Source organism: Melanotaenia boesemani, chromosome 4 (genome assembly GCF_017639745.1).
Source record: "Melanotaenia boesemani isolate fMelBoe1 chromosome 4, fMelBoe1.pri, whole genome shotgun sequence".
In the NCBI taxonomy this organism is placed as follows: Eukaryota; Metazoa; Chordata; class Actinopteri; order Atheriniformes; family Melanotaeniidae; genus Melanotaenia; species Melanotaenia boesemani.
Genome location: NC_055685.1, coordinates 31718846 through 31737170, shown reverse-complemented (window position 1 = coordinate 31737170; position 18325 = coordinate 31718846). Strand labels below are relative to the sequence as shown.

Genomic DNA, 18325 nt, shown 5'->3' with positions numbered 1-18325 from the left:
AAGACACTTACAGTCATCTTGGAGCAGCGCTCGCCCAGCTCAGCCTTCTGCTTCTCGCTGTCGCTGAAGCGTGATTGAAGATCTGTCACCTGACCCTCCAGCTTCTTCCTCTTGTGCTCCCCTTCCTGTTTGGCCTGAGTCAGTGACCGGACCTCTATAGTTAGTTCAGATGTTTCCTTTTCAAGGGCTTGTTTAGCCTTCTCCAGGTTTGTCTTCACCTAAGCAGAGGAAACAAGGGAAGATGTCAGTATATACTGTAGATAAGTGAAAATAAACTTACAGTGGTGTGCAAGTGTCTTGAGCCAACAATTTCTTTATTTGTTGTCAGCAGAACAATATAGGTGCAACAGTAATCTGACCCATGCAAACATGGATAAAATGCAATATATCTGGCAAAAAAATAAAAAAAAAAGAAATGGAACAGACAACAGGTGGAAATGAGAGACAATTAGCAAGACCAACCCTATAAAGGAATGGTCCAGCACAGACCATTTCCCTGTCTTCATCCTTTCTGGGTGATTTGTGGTCACGTCAGCATTTTGCCAGTGCTCCCACCACAACAGGTAACATGAGACTCTGACTGCCAATAGGTACCCGGATGAAACCTTCACTCATTGTCGGACCGTATGCTGCTGCAGAGGGACCTGGGTTTCTTCTGGTGCATGACAACGCTCGGCTTCATGTGTCTGGTGTGTGTCAGCAGTTTCTGCATGATGAAGACATCGATGCTATGGACTGGCCTGCCTGCCTTTAACTGGAACATGTGTTGTTTAAGTGTTCCCTTTATTATTTTGAGCAGTATTTTTCTTGCATAATATTAGCAAGCCTGAAAATTAAAAAAATTTGTTTGACTAACTTTGTTTTATTTCTCCAGACAAACTTTCTGTCATTTCTTTAAGTTGTGCTCAAGAATATTTCTCCAGACTTCTTGAAGGACTTTTTCTGCCTTTTGTTCTGATCTCAGTCCAGGTGATCCCACACTGCTTCAGTAATGTTGAGGTCCAGGCTCTGGGGAGGATTACCCACTCCATTTTAAATCCAAATCTTGTGTCCTTTCGCATTCCTCAGCCTTTTCTTCCCATTTTCCTTAGAATGGCTGCCATTCTGTGAAGACCATATCTGATGAGCTTCAGTGAACAGTAGATGAATCAACTGAAGGGTTAGATGCATTTCTCTGGGCCGTTCTAAGGTTTTTCTTGGACTTTTCTGGACCTGGGAAATTGCTTTTAGATACAGTTAATTTTAAGCCTTTTTTTTTTTTTTTTTTAAAAGGCCTGACACTTCTATTGTCCTCTACCTGCTGCACACCAAGCTGAGATATACCAAGTTTTCAGGCTGCAGTTATTTGGGAATCATCTTGCAAAAATACTATTTTATATTTGTAAAACTTATTTTTGTTGTTTTTGTTGATGTATATAATGAAATATTAATAAATACTGTCTGTGACAGGCTGCTATAAACAAAGAGCCTAATGATATAACTGGTTCTTTTCTATTTCACTATATGTGTACAGACAATACTAGTTTATTGCTTGAGTTAGATGCTTTTTAATGCTTTTGCAGGTTAGTGTTAAGAGCCTAACTCTGGCTTATTGACCAGTGCATTATGTGTGTATTAATGCAGGCCCACCCGTTTAGACTGCTCCAGCTGCTCGGTGAGCTCCTCCACGGCCTGAGTGTGTTTCTGTCTCATCTCCTGAACCTGAGCCTCGTGTGTGCGGTTCTCATCCTCCATGGCTCTTTTCAGCAGCGTCACTTCTTGCTCACGTTTGGCTCTACAGAAAGACAGATTAAACTTGATCAGAATTTTACATATTTAGCATAATATACTTTTGATCGTTATCAGAGGCACTATCAGCCAAATATTTAATATGAATTAAATTTATATAAATCCTTTGAATACATATTTGCATACTTCAGCTTATGGTGATGTACCTTAGCTCCTGTTGTGTGGCAGTGGTGTCCAGGGTGTCCTCTAGCTCAGACTTGAGGGCCTCTAGCTCCTCTCCCAGGTCCCGTTTGATCTTCTCTGCTTTATTTCTGGCCGCTCGCTCAGAGTCAAGGTCCTCTTGTAGGTCGGAGATGTGTCCCTCCAGCTCTCTGATCTTCTTCAGCGCGTTGTTTTTCTGGGCCGTCTCATCTTCTAACCTGAGAGAGCAAAGATACTAGTTATCTTGACAGAAAAGAAACAGTTACGATGAAAATTTGGTGCTTGTAAAAGAATGACTCAGAATCTGGCATCACCTGGCCAAAGCGTTCTGCAGTTCCTCCTCCTTCTTGGCAAGCTGCGCTTTGAGGTCAGCGATCTGGGCCTGCAGGTCGGCTATCTGCTCTTGTAGATCATTGGACTCAGCCTCCAACTTGCGCTTTGCCTTATCCAGCTCCTGGCGGGTCTTTTCTTCTTTTTTTAAGCGGACTAAAACAGGAGAGTGAGACAGAGAGAGCATTAAAAAATCTACATAACACAGCTTGCATTGTATTAGCAGAAATGGTTATGGTAATGCATAAAAAGATGATTACCTTCCAATTCAGAAATCATGGATTCATGTTTATTTTTGAGCTTGGTGAGGTTCTTAGATTTTTCTTCTTCTTCTGCTAAGGTTGCACTGAAGTCAGCAATTCTTTCCTCCATCAGCTTGCGCTCCTACAAACATCATATATAAACTGTCTTAGTAAAGACTGACTTAGGTCTCAAATAAATGGAGATATCCAAAAACCTACCTTAAGAAGCTTGTTGTTCTGGTCTTCCATTACCAGAACGTCCTCCTCCAACTTTTTAATCTTTCCTTCACACGTAACCTTTTCCAGCTGCAGCTTTTGACGGGCATCCTCCTCCTCTTCTAAATGTTCCTCCAGTTCCTGCACATGAAATAACTCTCAGTCTCTACAGCAGCATCTTCATTTGTCACATTAAAGGTAGCTGAACACAGAAAAAAAAACTGCAATAACAGATATCAAGACTGATATGTAGACCTGCATCTGCTGTTGCATCTTCTTTTTATCCAGCAGCAATGCCTGAGCGCGTTCCTCCTCTTCATCCAGCCTTGCCTCCATCTCATGCAGGATTTCTTCCAGCTCTTGTTTCTTAGCTGCCAGACGGACCCTCATCTCCTCAGCCTCTGCAAACAGCTCTGTCTCTGCCTGAAGCTGCTCCTGAAGCGCGTTCCTCTCCTCAACAATCTGTAGGACACAAAGATGGAGGCTGTTTAGTTTCAGCATTAGTACACCACTCACAGTATCTTCCTCTCTCTGGCTTTCTGTCACTGTTTCATTTAATTATGAGAAATTAAACTGGAAGCTGGACCCAGTTTTAGGAAGACAAACTCATTTAAGGAATGTGTTTCATTCTTTACTTGAGTGTGTTTTAGGGTGATTTCTTTCAGCTCTGACTCAAACTTTGTGGCCACTTCTTTGGCTTTCTGCAGCTCCTCGTCCTTCAGACTCATCTCCTCCTCCTGTCGGGTCACTTGCAGCAGAGGCTTGACCTGTTCAGAGGAGGAAGTAACACCATCTTGAGCACCATATAAAAGCAGTTTTTAACTTTCTGAATTTCTCCTTTAACTTATTCTACATAAAAATACAAATATAGACAAATATAAATGAAGGTGGCCCACTGACCTTTGTGAAGAGCCTCCACCACTGCCAGTTTCTGAGTTTGAGGTAGGCGGCACAGTTCCTCTGGATCACTTTCATGGCTGTCAGCTGCTGTTGCCTCTTGGCAAATGCCCTTTAAAAACACATCAGTAAAAACCATTAAATACACTCTTCTAATTTATGGTGATAAAGACAGAAGGAAAACAGAGTGCCATCGTGTAATCCTCCCTCTAATGTTGAATAGATGAAGCCAAATTACTGTCCAAAACACTTGATGTGGAGAGCACGGCTCATCACAGGCAGTTGTTTTCTAAAGAGTAAAGTATGACTTTGGAGAAATTTATTTTCATACTTTCTGGCCAGGAAGCCTCTCGCCTGAGCCTGGAATGCGATGATGATCACAGTGATCTTCAAATCTCTCTCCTCCTCAAGTTGGGCAAGTACTCCTGTACGGAAGAAGATTTTACTTTGTCCAATCCTGTACAGGTTGGGGTCCAAGTCCAGATGCTTGATCTACACAGAGGATCAGTGTGAAAGACAAAATAATTACTTCAATGTATGTTAAATTTAATAATTATGGATAGATATGTTGAACTTTTGCCCTCACCATGAGGCAGCAGGCTTGCTTGCCATCCATAAAGCCTTTAGGAATAGCACTTGCAGCCAAGATCTCATAGCTGTGAAAAGATAAGGAGATGTCACACTTGATACAGCAATGTCAGGAAGCAGATTTAAAACCTGGTGCATGTTGTTCATCATTCACCGTTGGCGGAACTCCTGGAAGACGATTCTGTTCGGGAAACCTTGTCGACAGATTCGGATTCCCTCCAACACACCGTTACACCTCAGCTGCTCCAGGACCAGATGAGCATCCAGCTTCCCTGCCTGAGAAGATCACATTTGATTAGCTAAATGGAAATAGTGTAATTTCTTCTATTTCCATTGCTGTATTTCAAAGTTTATGCTTTTCTGAACATCTGTACCCTCTTCTCGTGGTTTGGGATGATGCATCTAACAAAGTTGGGCTGCGTGTTGTGCAGTGTGGTCATGAGTTTTCCCAGAGACTCCTTGTAAAGCTGTCCTACAGTGCGGAACATGCCCTTCTTGGTTTTTGAGGCGCTTGGCATAGAGCTGTCTGTCATCTTGGCTAGCGTGTCGAGACCCACAACTCTGTCCGCTGAAACACACGACACACACACAACAATGTGAACAAACCGCTTGTGTTTGCTCTACAGTCTGCTGTAAATCGGTTTCAGATCAGTCAGGTTTTGTGTGTGTGCGTTGGTGTTCACACTTCTCACCATCCTTCCAGAGGTCCTGCACAAACGGGCTGGAGGAATTACTGAGCAGCGCTGTGACGTTGTCATTCAGGGGATCCATGTTCTTCGTCAGCCAGGCTGTGGCGTTATAGTCTACCTAAAAACAAACATCGATAATATGCAGGCTTTACTGAAACATATTATCAGATGGAAAAGGAGAAACACTTTTAACCATGTTTCTCATCTGTCTTTGGTACTGTGTTATGTTTTTTTCAATATGTAAATGAGGGATGATAAGTCCCTTTTTTTTTTGTTTTGTATATCAAGGACAGCAAAAGACTTAAATTGGTTAGGAGAGCCGTGTCTATCCTGGGTTTCCCCAGTGTGGCAGATAGATAGATAGATAGGTGGCAGATCGAAGGATATTGGCCAGCTCCACCTACCTGATATATCCTGCTGTGGTGACCTTCAGTACAAGACTTTAACACCCTGACCACAGCCATCAAACTGTATAACAGCTCTCTATAATAACACCACACACTGATTCAGTTTGTTCAATCAGTCTTATTGCTCCTACATCTGCTCTCTTTCATGTGCAATATATCTTAATTATGTTTTTTTAATTATTTTATTTATGTTTGTACTGTCCAGTCCAAAGTATGTGAATATTTATCAAATACTGTCAATACTGTGTTTGCCCTATGTTTTTTTTACTTTTGCTCTGTCTTTTACACCTAAATTTCCCTGGTAAAGACTTGTCTAGAGAGAAATGAAGTAAGTGAAGCCTCACACATGCTACTTTCCTCTAATGTTGTTAACTTTGTTGTCTTTCAGAATCTCTAGTTCTGTTTCAAAAGCTTGTATGACAACATGTACTTAACTCTAATAGCTTATTCCTGAATAACTGCCTTTTAAAATAACGCTCCTTGAAAACTATGTTAAAGGAATTTTCTGTCCCCTTTATTTCTTTTCTCACAATGACAAGTTTGTAATATATTTAGTCGTCTGGTTTTTGGTTATTATGACATTCAAAGTTTTAGTTCATGCTAAATGTAGAGAATCACATAAAAGGGAATCTGTTTTCACTCACTTGAAGCTTTATAGATACATACATACACCATTTTCATTTATTTATTTGGGTTATTCTATTTTTATTTGAGGATATTGAAGGTTGGACTTCAGCTTCTCTATGGATCCCTTCATTTGTAACCAAGAGCTACGGCCTTTCAAATTTTAACGTTAAGTTTTTAGTTCCTCATTTTTATTTATTTATTTATTTTTGGGTGTTTCACTTTGTAAACATTTCCTTCCTCCTATGCTTTGTAAGCACATGTTAAGCTGTTTTCTTGTTTAGATACAAGTACCTCACTGAAATCTAGTGTATTTTAATTTGGTAGGTTACTGAAAAAGTCTTTTGTTTGTATTTTATTTTTTACCTATTTTATTAAGGACCTAAAAAATAAAATTATATGAATGTCTAAGTTCTCGCTGCCTTTTCTTTCTCCTTTTTGCATGCCTTAGTTCTGGGCCTATTTGCAGACCTCACGGCCTTCGCGAAGCTGCTGGCTCATTCCCGGCAGAGCTGGGTCATATCATCATCAGCAAAATTCATACTCACCTTCCCAGCATAATGAAGAATAGAGAACTCTGTTTTGCTTTTAAGCTGCTTCGGTTTGGCAAATTTCACATGGTTCCCTTGTGTGTTCAGGAGTTTCTCCACAAAAGAGACATCTGTGGCTTTGGGGAACCAACACTCCTCATCCAGCAGAGCCAGGATGCCGGGAGGGTTGTTCTGGAGAGATTACACAACTGAATTTAACAACAACAAACATACTAAATTTAAAAGATCTGTGATTAGCCAGAGAACTTGTTACTGCATTAGGTTCAGTTGGTATTGGGATTTATACGGTCTATGTATGACTTACAGGTCTCTCAATGAGCTCGATGCAGGGCTGCAAGTCAAGGCCAAAGTCGATGAAATTCCACTCGATGCCCTCCCTCTGGTACTCCTCCTGCTCCAGGATGAACATGGTGTGGTTGAAGAGCTGCTGCAGCTTCTCATTGGTGTAGTTGATGCACAGCTGCTCAAAAGAGTTGTCCTGCAACAAAACCAATTGCACAGCTGAAGACATGAATCACTTGCCTCAGTTTATTTGACAAAATTCGCTACAGTGCAAATATGGGCTGCTTGTTTCCTGAATCTTCCAAGATAAACATCTCTATACCTCAAAGATCTCAAAGCCAGCAATGTCAAGGATTCCCAGGAAAGATGCTCCCTGACGCTTGGTTTTGTCCAGAGCTTTGTTGACCCGGCCCAAGATCCAACGGAACAACCGCTCAAAAATAGCCTTAGCCAAGGCTTCAGTAGCAAAGTCGGCCTGACAAATACACAGAGAATGAGAGACTAAGGTATTCAGTAGGTACAAAATCAGCTGGATGACAGGTATGAGACATGTCTGTTACCTGTTCTTTGGTTTGTGCCTTCTGCACCACCTCCCTGCCCACTTTGATACGTGGGGTGAGGATGGCTCGGGTAAAGTCCGTCACATTGATGCCCTGCAGGTGACACACCTTCTGGGCCGCTGGAGAGGCAAGATGACATGTGTTTTATACTTAATTTTAAAAAAGGCAATCAATGAACTGTGTTTTAAATGGTCTACATAGATTTTGTACTAGTTGGGGGTAAAGGTGTCTAACCAGTGTTGTCTGGCATGGTTGCTTGTTCCTGGTTCCTCTCTTTCTTAAACTCAATGTTTCCAAGCTGCATCACTGTAGAGCAAACTTTTAATATATCTACAAGAGAAAAAACAGACAACAGCCAATACTGACCATTTTAGCCGAGTTAAAAGATGTGTTGTATGACAGGAAACTCAACCTCTCAAAGCCAGCAAGAATCATATGACATTTCATTTAAAGTGGTACCAATTCTCTCCTCTTCAGTTAGGCCCATGATGTTCATGGCCTCCATGGTCTCCTCGTACATCTCGTCGTCTTGCTGGCCAGGGATCTGAACGTGGCCAGCACTCAGGAAGCGGTAATTACTGAAGGGTTCCAGAAGAAGCTCCTCTGATTATCAAATAAGCAAAGATAAAGAGTTGTATATTATTCTGCAGAGTATTAATTGAAAATAACATTACTTAACATCACAGGTTTGTTTTCTGAGGACTAATTTAATTATTTTGATTTTGCATTAGTTGTAGAATAACAACAGCATCTTTCTGAGTTTGTGAGGAAATAGATATTTAGCATTTAGTTTTCTTACCGCGCAGTTTGTCCTTGGCACCAGCTATCATGTAGTAGAAAATGTGGAAAGCTCTTTCTGTCTTTGCCTGTCTGATACAGCGAGACTTCTCCAGCAGGTCTGAGAGCAACTAGTTAAAGAATATCATTTATTTCTACACCCAATTAGTCCAGTGCAGGTGTGTGTGTGTGTGTGTATGTGTGTGTGTGTTTCTCAGAATGAGTATATTGGATAAATGAATGAATGACTAAGGATACAAGTCTCAATGTTGGCTCCAACAATGTACCCGGTCACATCAAAGTTGATCCGGATGAATTTTCCCTGAGCGTGATGAAGACAGTAGAAGTTACGGGAGGAAATCGTGTGATTTCCAGAACAAAACAGCTGACTTTAAAAGAGAAAGAAATTGCAGAGTCACAGCAAAAAAGGTGATGAAATATTCTTCAAACTCACAAATCGAGAAGAGTTGTCATTTTTGATGGTCTTTGCATTTCCGAAGGCCTCCAGGATGGGATTGGCCTGCAGGAGCTGCTTCTCTAGCTCCCCCTAGTGACGACAGTGAAACACAGAAATGTTGCTGAGCACTGAGGCGGGGTGCACTAAGAAGTGTGAGGTAGAGAAAAGGTGGTTCATGGTGGTGTAAGGGTTTGTTTACCACTGATGTGAGAAAAGAAAAAAGTAGAAGATGAATAAATAAGCATCCTTAAGCAAGCTGGGAAAACAATATAATTCAAAGACTTCTCATCTTTTAAAAGAAGAGTCTGATTTTGAGTGTGGGCCTTAAAAAAAAAAAAAAAAAATAGAATGAGATAACCCCCCCCCCCCCCAAAAAAAAATCTTTTTGCTCAGTGTGTTGGTGAATTAAAACTGATTCTGATTCATAAACAGCTTTCTGGAGATTCTCTTCCAGTGTGACTGCAGATCGAGCGGACCTGCAAGTAGATCCAGGCGATGGTCCGTAAACGAGGCAGACACTCCATCACTTTGAAGAAAGTTAATCCTCATGATCAAAGTGGTTCCTCTCAGTCTGCATCCAGGTCAGGTGCTGCAGAACTCTACATAAACTTTCTAACTTAAAAAACCCCCTCCTCAGCAACTCAACTCAGTGAATCAGCTAAAGATGTAAAGCGGATAGGAGCTGAACTTTTCAATGAATTAGAGTGAGGTGTCAAACAAGATGAAGGTTTATTTTTAGAATATATATATAGTTAAAATAAAAGCCCTTTTTTCCTGCTTAAAGGTGAGAAATTGAGATACAGACCCACTGATGAGGTGCAACGCACATTTGGCAAAGCGGAGAGGAGGATCCTGTTTAGAGGGACACAAAAGAGGGAAAAAAAAGGAGACACAGCACAGCAAGATGGAATAAAAGAGAAATTTGCAGTTCAAAAGGAGTAATATTGTTTGAGACATTGTTTGAATACAACGAAGCAGAAGACAGATAAGCAGGAGGAGTAAAAGACAGAGCCCGATAAGGTAGAAAAAAAAAGAGAAAGATTTCCTCTAAAGCTATTTCTGTTCAGGTTAGTTTTGTGGGAGCCTTGACAACTTAGGCAGTTTTCCCTTCATAATACACTGTGGATGTGCGGCATCAGTGGCCAAAGACCTCACTGCAACAACTCAACAACCAAAACCAGCACCATCAACATGCATAGAACTGGATGACTAAGCCCAGTTGGAGTGTTTAAAAGTAAAAAAAAACTGTTATATTATTGATACTTCCAGAAACTCCACACAGTGCAAACACAGGGTCCAAAAAACGCTACATGACAAGATAACCAGTGCACACGTCTGTACATCTGGCTTTAAGGAAGATGAGGAAGAGTGGCAGGGATGGGAGGAATGGGGGAGGCCGGCGATGGACAGACAATAACATGAGATGGGCATGCTCACACTGTGCATGTTGATCTGTGAGAGACCCTTTCACTGTCTGGAAGGTTTCAGTTTCATCTCCGGTGGCAGTGAAAGGGTGTCCAAAGAAGACTGATGACACAAAAACGTAACATGAGGAACCACTTCAGTCCATCACTGGACGTCCATCACTGGACACTTTAAGGCTCGACAGGTAATTGTGTGTCAATGCTGTAATGATGATCATGCAGTCTGAAGGACCCAGTCAACAGAGTAAAAAGTTAGTGTTTCATGTTTTTGGATACATGGAAAACGGTATAACTCTGTGCAAAGTCTTGAGCCACCCTCATGTCCTTTTATGCTACCAGTAAAACTGAAATGGGTCCAGTGATTATTTAACATATGTCCAAACGCAAATAGAAAAGCAATATAAGGCAGGAACAGTTTTATAACAACATGTTCAGAAGTCAAACATTTGGTTTGACCACCTTTACCATTCAACACAGAGCCTGAATCCTCTCAAACTTTTTTTCTTTTCCCCAGGATTAGTTTTTCAGGCTTTTTAAACAATTTTCCAAAGCTCATTTTTAGATTTTGGCTGTCTTTCTTCTGTTCTCTGTCCCGATGATCCCATACAGCTTCAATAATGTTGAGGTGCAGGCTCTGGGGAGGATTCATCCCTCCATCAGACCATTTGGCATCCCTCAGCCTTTTCTCTCGTTTCCCTTCCATAAGAATAGCTTCATGAAAAACATTTCTGATGAGGCCTCAGCCAGCAGTAGATGATCAACTGAAGGCCCAGATGCATCTCTCACTTCACATGTAGTGAATTTTTTCCTATTTCTGATTTTTTGGGAATCACTTTGTTCCTTCTCTCTTTCTTCTTTCAGACAAAGTTTTGGTAGTAGATGTTTGTTTAACTTTGACATGTTGGACTGGTGTTTATGCTCTATCTCAGAAGCGTCACCTGACCGCTGTGACCTGTTGATCAGCTGTTATACCTTGGCGTGGCCAACCTGGCGGATGTGACGTTTCCACCAGGTTGGCCACGCCTTCCGCCGCCCAATGGTCCCTGAGGGAGAGATTCCCAGGTGTGTGAGAGCATGAAAGCTCCCTCATCCTGGTTGATTGTGTCATTGGCTCGTTTTCTGATTTCTATTGCCTCCCTAATCAGTTCTTTGTGTTTGTTTGTCTCTGCACCATTTATTTTTGCATTGTACCAGTCCAAGATGTGGTTGTTTTGTTTGCATCTCATTTCCAAGATGCAATTGAAGAATTACGTCTTTTTAACAGGCCATTAGTAACAAAATGTCCAAAGATACTAATTAAAAGTAATTATTTGCAAAACTGTTTTCCCTTGAATTAAATATATATATATATTATAATTGAATAATTTAAAAGAATTAATGTCAAAAGAAAAAGTCTGAAAGATCTTAAAAAAGCATGGGAACTATTGCTCAAGACTTCTTTAGATTACAAGAAATCCTGGGTCCTTGAAAAGCAAAATTGGATATAATGTAGGGTGGCTCAAAGTTTTTGTACAGTACCGTTTACCAAAACTTAATTTTTCTTGCTCTAGTTGATAAAGAATACAAAATAGATGACACTTAACAGAAGAACGCTACAATTTTACATCTTGACTGTCAGTGTAAGAAAAAAGAATTTAGTTGGAACAACTCAGTGACACTATCTTCATGCACTTTTCTAACCTATGGGAGAAACACACAAGCACCACACACAAAAACACACTCCAGGCATTCCCCTTTACTCACGTAGGCAAACTGTGATCCTGATTGTTGCTATTTGGAGGAAACGGCGATATAGAGTATTAAACTTGGAAGTTTCCCTTCACACGTTAAAGATTGAGGGACCTGGCTGACAGAATCTCTTCACACAGATACCTACAGCACTGCTGTCCTTCTTGCCTTTGTGAGAGGAGGCCACAACAGCTAGGTACTGGATGACCTTCTTCGTGTTCTCCGTCTTTCCGGCTCCGGACTCTCCACTAAGGAGAAAAGAGTGAGTAATAAAATGGATTAAAAGATAGGTAGAGAGAGTGTATGAGAGAGCCTGAAGCTGATCAGCGCTGACAAGCTTTCTGTTCACAGTTCAGCAACCCGGTTTAATTGAATGGAAATCATGTGCAGCCGAGATAACTCCAACAATGCCTGATGGGAGGTATAATTTTACTGCTCAGCATGTAACCTTTCATAATGCAGGGTTTACATGTTTCAGATTAAACGCTTACCTATTTTAGATTTAAAGGATATTAAAGGGTATGCACTGATATATGCTTTCTTCCTGAGAGTTTGAAAAAAGTGAGGCTTCATTTAGGAGTTACTGAACATGGCTAAAAAATATACTGAAATATAATAGATATAAAAAAAATCCTATTTTTTAAAGATGACTGATGGCTGTAGCATAGATCAGTGTGCTTAAAAACAAAGTATTAGCTGTTAGCTTCTTGCTTTAAATAATGGGTGCCTGTAAACAACAGAGAGGTGGTGGTCCGACACTTGGGAATAGAACCAGCGTGTTTACATGCAGCTGGACAAAACCTTTTATGGCACTGACAGAGTGACTGGGAGAGGGTCGGACTACTCAAGTCTAAAATATGTGTCCCTCTTTAAAATCTATATTACTTTAAAAATGTAAAAAAGGAGCAAGAACACAATCGTACTTTAAAAATAATAATCTTGAATACATGAAGGTTGATTAATCCCAGAGACATCAGCATGGATACATGCTCTGCAGTCAATGGTCCATAAAAGGAATGGGGTTCTCCTTGTGTTATGACTTGGCAGCGCAAAGAGGAATCTAATTACTCTGTAATGTTCAGCCCTGGTAAGGACATATGACATCCAGGCTCGTACTGCGGTTTACTCTGAGCTAACAGCTGGACTTTTTCATCCAGATGATTCTCCAGTGTCTTGTCCTGCACATCCTGCTCGCCCTTAATTCAGTTATCAGTTGGGATTTGACGTGAGAAGGCAACACTGTTTTACAAATTATAACAATGGCTGTATAAGACACAATTAAAGGTATTCCCTTCCTTGTGTCTGTCTTCATTCCTGGGTGTACTGGTCACTCCCGCTGCCCTCTTCTTTTTGCCAAACTCTGACCATGCTGTCAGACTTCGCCTTCATCTTCATCTTCCCCAGCTGTCCTGTCCTGTCCTAAACTACTACTGACAACCCTGCCACTATCAGAGTTTAGCTGTCATGACTATTTAATTACGGGACCTTATGTAGATCAATCAACACGTTATCTAAGTGATCTGTACTCCACAAGAGAAACCAACTGCTTTTACTCACAACCTCAAACCATTTTACAGCCGATATGCTTATTCCTCTAGTCCACTTTTTAAATTTAGCTTTACATGCACTGAATATCAGCCAGAGGAAACTCGTGACCTTGCTGAGATGACACGTCAGCATTTCAGGAGTGGATTTAGTAGATTCATGAGTATTTTCCATGACAAATTCCTGCTACTATGTGGAGGAATTTGCCAGGAGACACAGAGAGACCAGAAAATATGTTTGAACCCCACAAATAACAGTCATTAATTTTAAAATAAAACTCACGATACATCTAAATTTTGTGTTAATGTCTTAGATTTTAAATTGTAGCATGGCAGATTCATTTATTACATTTTTTATGATTTTTTTAACACTAGAATTTGACACTAACCTTGGTTTAATTAGATAATTAATGTGCTAATACATGTTAAGGAGTTATTTCTATCATCATATCTTTCTTCACAGCTTACATTAGGATGTTTTTATTAATCGTTGTTGCCTGTGCCTATGTTTTTGGGACTCTGCTTGAAAATTGCATACACATAATGAAATGAGTTAATCGTCTATCGCAAGCTCCATTCGAATACTTTGGGAGTCATATTAAAGGGAGATTTGTTAAGATGTGTAAGTATATGTGTTACTAATGAAGAATAAAAGTAGATGGCATATAACACAAATAAAAATGTTTCAGGACACTTTCAGGATTAATCTGAATATCAATTTAGAGGGATTCTGCTGTAGCTTTAAACCTCGATCCAATATGTGTATAATAATTATCTATGCAAAGGCCATCTCTGATTTGGTGAAACAGTACAAAATTAGAGACATTTTAGTAGAGACTGGTCTGGAAAAGTCTCCAAAATGGCCTTTTTTTTGTAAAGTTTGGCCCCATCTGTTGTCAAAGTGTCCCAAAAGGCTAAATTTGTCCGTTGGCTCACAGTATAGGAGTATAAAACGTTAAACAGACATAAGAATAATTTCCTCTCCATGATGCACATTTTTTAAAAATCTCATTGTGTATTTATTACTGAAAATAAGCTTCTTTATTTAGTCTAAGTAATTATCATTCTGTTTAATTATTAATGTTATACTATTTAACTGTTTAATGACAGTTTTTTTTTTTTTTGTCAGAGCTTATCTCCCACTGGACAAAAGGAGTTGTACATTTTTTGCTTAAAACAAAAACAAACAAACAAACAAAGAAAAAATAAAATCACATTTATTGCTTTGGAGGCCTGCTGAAGCTCAAAGATCCCCCAGGCATCAGCCTTGCAAATTTATGCCCTCCCTCCCCCCCATTAGCATTAAGTAGCTGAATAGTTTCAGGAAGTAAATGTTAACTACTCATCTACTGGGACAAATACATGAAAACCTTTTCATCAAGTTTCCCACCGATAAGGACGTTTAACAGTCAAGGAAATGTTTTGATGTGGAACAATTAGCTGCATCCTGGTTTCAGTAAATTCAGAGAGAAAAAAGGCAAAAGACATTTCTGTCACCTGCTTTTTCTAAAAATACTGTACAACAAAAAGGCAAGGTTTCTAACAAATATAATGAAGGACATAATCTTGTTGATGTTATTTGGTAGAGAGAAAGTAGATTAATCCATCAAAAGTGTACTTGATTGACTTAGTGCACAGTTATACTTAGTGGAAATGGTACCAAAAAACTATTTAATAATCTAACAATGACTTCTATAAAGTAAAGTTCAAACCAATTTAAAGATCATCCTTTCATTGCTTGAAAATTTTGTTTGTTGGTCCATAAACACCCAGTCAAAGTTCTCAATAATTAGTTTAGGACAAATAAACACAGAAAATGGAGACCAAACATTTGGAGAGCTAATCTGACTCTGCCATCAGGGTCCAGGGCAAACTTCCTGACCAAGACTCATAGAGGAGCGAGGCCACAACCCTCTGGGACAGCTGCAAAGTCAATGCACACCCAGTTTGAACACAAAACAACTAAAAGTGCAACGTAATCTGCAAATTTAAAGGATTCTCTGATTATGCTGTAAAAGACATTTGTTTTGACTGTGGTAACACTTGCGTTATATTCACACATACAGACATCACTCTCCGTCATGCTTTTATGTGAAGTACAAGAGAAAGTTCACTTACGTGCAGAGGATGGACTGGTCTTCACGATCTGCAGAAAAAAAGTGACAGCATTTATTTTTGTGCAAAAACTTACTCTACAAATACTCATGATCAGAAAGATACTTTACAGCTCCATTACTCCATAAAAATTAGGCTGTAAATTGAAAGAAACTGCAATAACCAAAGTGTAACTCTGGAATTACACATTTCAAGTGTAGAAATCTTTCTTTTTTTAATTATTATTGTTTTCTTCATGTGTTTAAGTTGCAAAAATAGCAAATGAGTTTGGTACACTAATGTGAAATTGCAAGTCTTCCTCCAGTAATAAAGATCAGACCAGTAAGGGATTTAAAACACCAGCTGGTCATTTGTGAAAGCTCCTCCATGCCTAAGAAAACATGTAACTTCCACAAATACTTTGATTTTTAACCATGAAAATCAACTCTAAATATGCTGAGATTCAAGCCATTACAGCGTCTCCAAAAGTACCCTTGGGAGAAAACACCAAGTCCATGTAGGGCCAAACTGTAACCATATCCTTTACTTCAAATCATCCCTGGGGGAGTTTGTGCCACATTGCTGAGGGAGACATAACTTTTTTTCTGTCAGTTATTTGGAAAAATCAAATGTCATGTGATGCAGTAGAGTATTCTCCAACAATTCCTCATCCTCATGCAGGAATTGGTTCATTCATTAACTCAAAGTCCTCATGCCTGAGATCTACACACACACACACACACACACACAGGCATAATATGCAGCCTCCCCTAAACTGTAAACTTGCACAGATGCTGTTTCTTGGTGTGGACTCGAGCTTGGCTGCTGGTCCACTCCATTCCTTACATCTCAGTCCCAATTAGGGCAGAGAGAAAGTTAGAAGGCCAGAGCGGTTCATTTTTGTAAAACAGCCAAAAACAACACCAACTTCCACGAGTGAAGGAAACTTAAAGAGGACAGACATTCATAAATGAATAAACAAATAAAGAATTTTTCTATCTGATGTCTGCACCTGTAAACGCACTGGAAGCGAAAGTTAAGGAAAAGCATGTTGGCATTCTGCTACAAAGAGACAAACTTCTTACAGGAATTTCACATTTTTATCGGTCGGACATAAAAGACTGAAGTGCAATTTTGGAGGACTGGGATCTCTGCCAAGCTTAAGGCAGGATGCTTCAAAGCTTAGGGGAGCGATCTGGATGCATTGAAGTTATGCACCACTTCCACTTTACCATGCGAACTGCTCACATTGGAGCACTGTGGAACATCCTGCATCATTAGTTACAACTTCATGGGAAATCCAAGCAATACTTTAACATTATCAACTCCCTGCCAGCGTAGTGAGCTGATAGGTGTCCAGTCTTTGTTTTTAATATTCTGAGACATTTATACTAACCTAAAACCTTACAGCTCTTTTCTTAAAGAATAAAAAGCTTTACAGCATAATAATCTCAGGTCCTCAAGCCAGTATGAGATGGATTTTTCTGTGTGCAGATATTCTTACTCTTTATAAAGAAATATGTCCACATTTTAAAGGATAAAGGTAAATGAGTTATTCAAAACACCTTAACATGCAGTAACTTGTGTCATATCATAACCCTGAGGTAGATGCATCAAATGAAAACATATTCTTCTTCTAATGGATGTAAAGCTGTGTGATTTACTGTTCTGTGTGAAGGTTCTTCTGTAGGGACAAGCTAAAGATGTGTAATCCAAATGCCTGCACAAACAAAGATAAATCCTCTCTTTCTTGTTTACCTGTTTTGTGACACCATATTTACACATCGTAGCTGTTGTGGAAAACATATAGTTCCCTGTATGGGTGTGTTGGAGCTTAAAAAGCACCAGTGTGAACATAAACATGTCATTCTTGGTGCAAGAGAAAGTATCCAGCTGAATTTTCAAACACTTCGTACATTCACATTTTCAGTGCTCAACTCAACATAATCAAGTGTTACTAGAGTTGTTTTGAGTATTGCCTCTGTTGCACTTTTTATGATTCAATGTTTTCTTTAATTAGTCATTTCTAGGGGCAGTTAAGATAAATGTGCTTGAACAATTCACCTTTAAATCACAAATATGTTATAGCTGCACATTCAGCCCAGTCTCAAATAAAAATATATAATAGCTACATTAGTCTGCATCAAATGACATTAAGAGTCACAATAAAGGTTGTAAAAGTTACATTTTTTAATTTATTTTTTCAGTTTTTCTGTTATGATTTGCATCTGCATTACATGATGACCACGTTTCTTTTGGTTGGGTTTAGATAGTAAAACTATGTGTTTAGGTTTAGTAAAGGTAAAAATGATATTTTAGCAATTTTACACATTTGAAATGTTATTGTTCCATTTGTCAATCATATAGAAAATACAAACAAACAAACGTATCTAATTGTTTTACAGGCTGTGTTGTAAAAGAAATAGCTTTTGTGCCTTGGCAACCCGATCATGTGGCAGGACATAAAATAGTGACCTTAAACCACATCACAAAAACTATGCAATTACCTAATTTTTCTCTTTCTGATCCCTTAACAGAGGCCGCACAAGTTTCAATTCTTAATCCATTATCCAAACCCTTGTTTGTTTTCTTTTGGCCACAGAGGTTTTGTAAGGAAGAAGGTAGGAATGGCAGAGGGCACTAATCCAGGGGTTCTCATGCAAAGATTGCTAGTTTGAGATTAATCCTGAACACTGTTTTCCATACTCCTCACACTGTTCCTCTGTTCTACTCAAAATATTTTTTTTATTTTTGTAGCACATTCACACATGTGAATGGTTAGGGTTTATCATAATTAGGTCTACCTTACATGACTGCATAGTTACAAGGATCCAACAGCTCACTCATGGTTTGCATTTCCCATCATGCCACATGAGTGATACCTGACAGAAAACAGCAGCCAGGGATATGATACCATGCCACAATTTACAACCATGGATACCCTTAGCTTTTGGACATGTGGACTAACATATTACACTTTTCTGTG

General features: G+C 39.5%; 1 protein-coding gene across 4 annotated transcripts in view; it reads right to left on the bottom strand.

Annotated features, from left to right (window-relative positions):
* Nucleotides 1-18325, bottom strand: part of myh11a (myosin, heavy chain 11a, smooth muscle) — a 31489-nt gene that overhangs the window by 7994 nt on the left and 5170 nt on the right. For 3 of the 4 annotated variants that reach the window (XM_041981921.1, XM_041981920.1, XM_041981923.1), the window contains exons 4-29: nt 15364-15391; nt 11850-11949; nt 11717-11743; nt 8547-8639; nt 8351-8414; nt 8115-8213; nt 7775-7918; nt 7550-7645; nt 7316-7434; nt 7078-7230; nt 6778-6951; nt 6471-6644; nt 4895-5009; nt 4577-4770; nt 4357-4478; nt 4201-4270; nt 3946-4106; nt 3618-3726; nt 3353-3484; nt 2973-3179; nt 2721-2858; nt 2520-2643; nt 2244-2415; nt 1935-2147; nt 1630-1774; nt 12-218 (exon numbers count right to left, since the gene is read on the bottom strand). In XM_041981921.1, the coding sequence (XP_041837855.1) occupies nt 12-218; nt 1630-1774; nt 1935-2147; nt 2244-2415; nt 2520-2643; nt 2721-2858; nt 2973-3179; nt 3353-3484; nt 3618-3726; nt 3946-4106; nt 4201-4270; nt 4357-4478; nt 4577-4770; nt 4895-5009; nt 6471-6644; nt 6778-6951; nt 7078-7230; nt 7316-7434; nt 7550-7645; nt 7775-7918; nt 8115-8213; nt 8351-8414; nt 8547-8639; nt 11717-11743; nt 11850-11949; nt 15364-15391 (3380 nt within the window). The remainder of the gene's footprint in view (nt 1-11; nt 219-1629; nt 1775-1934; nt 2148-2243; nt 2416-2519; nt 2644-2720; nt 2859-2972; nt 3180-3352; nt 3485-3617; nt 3727-3945; nt 4107-4200; nt 4271-4356; nt 4479-4576; nt 4771-4894; nt 5010-6470; nt 6645-6777; nt 6952-7077; nt 7231-7315; nt 7435-7549; nt 7646-7774; nt 7919-8114; nt 8214-8350; nt 8415-8546; nt 8640-11716; nt 11744-11849; nt 11950-15363; nt 15392-18325) is intronic. The other variant, XM_041981922.1, reaches the window with a different exon arrangement.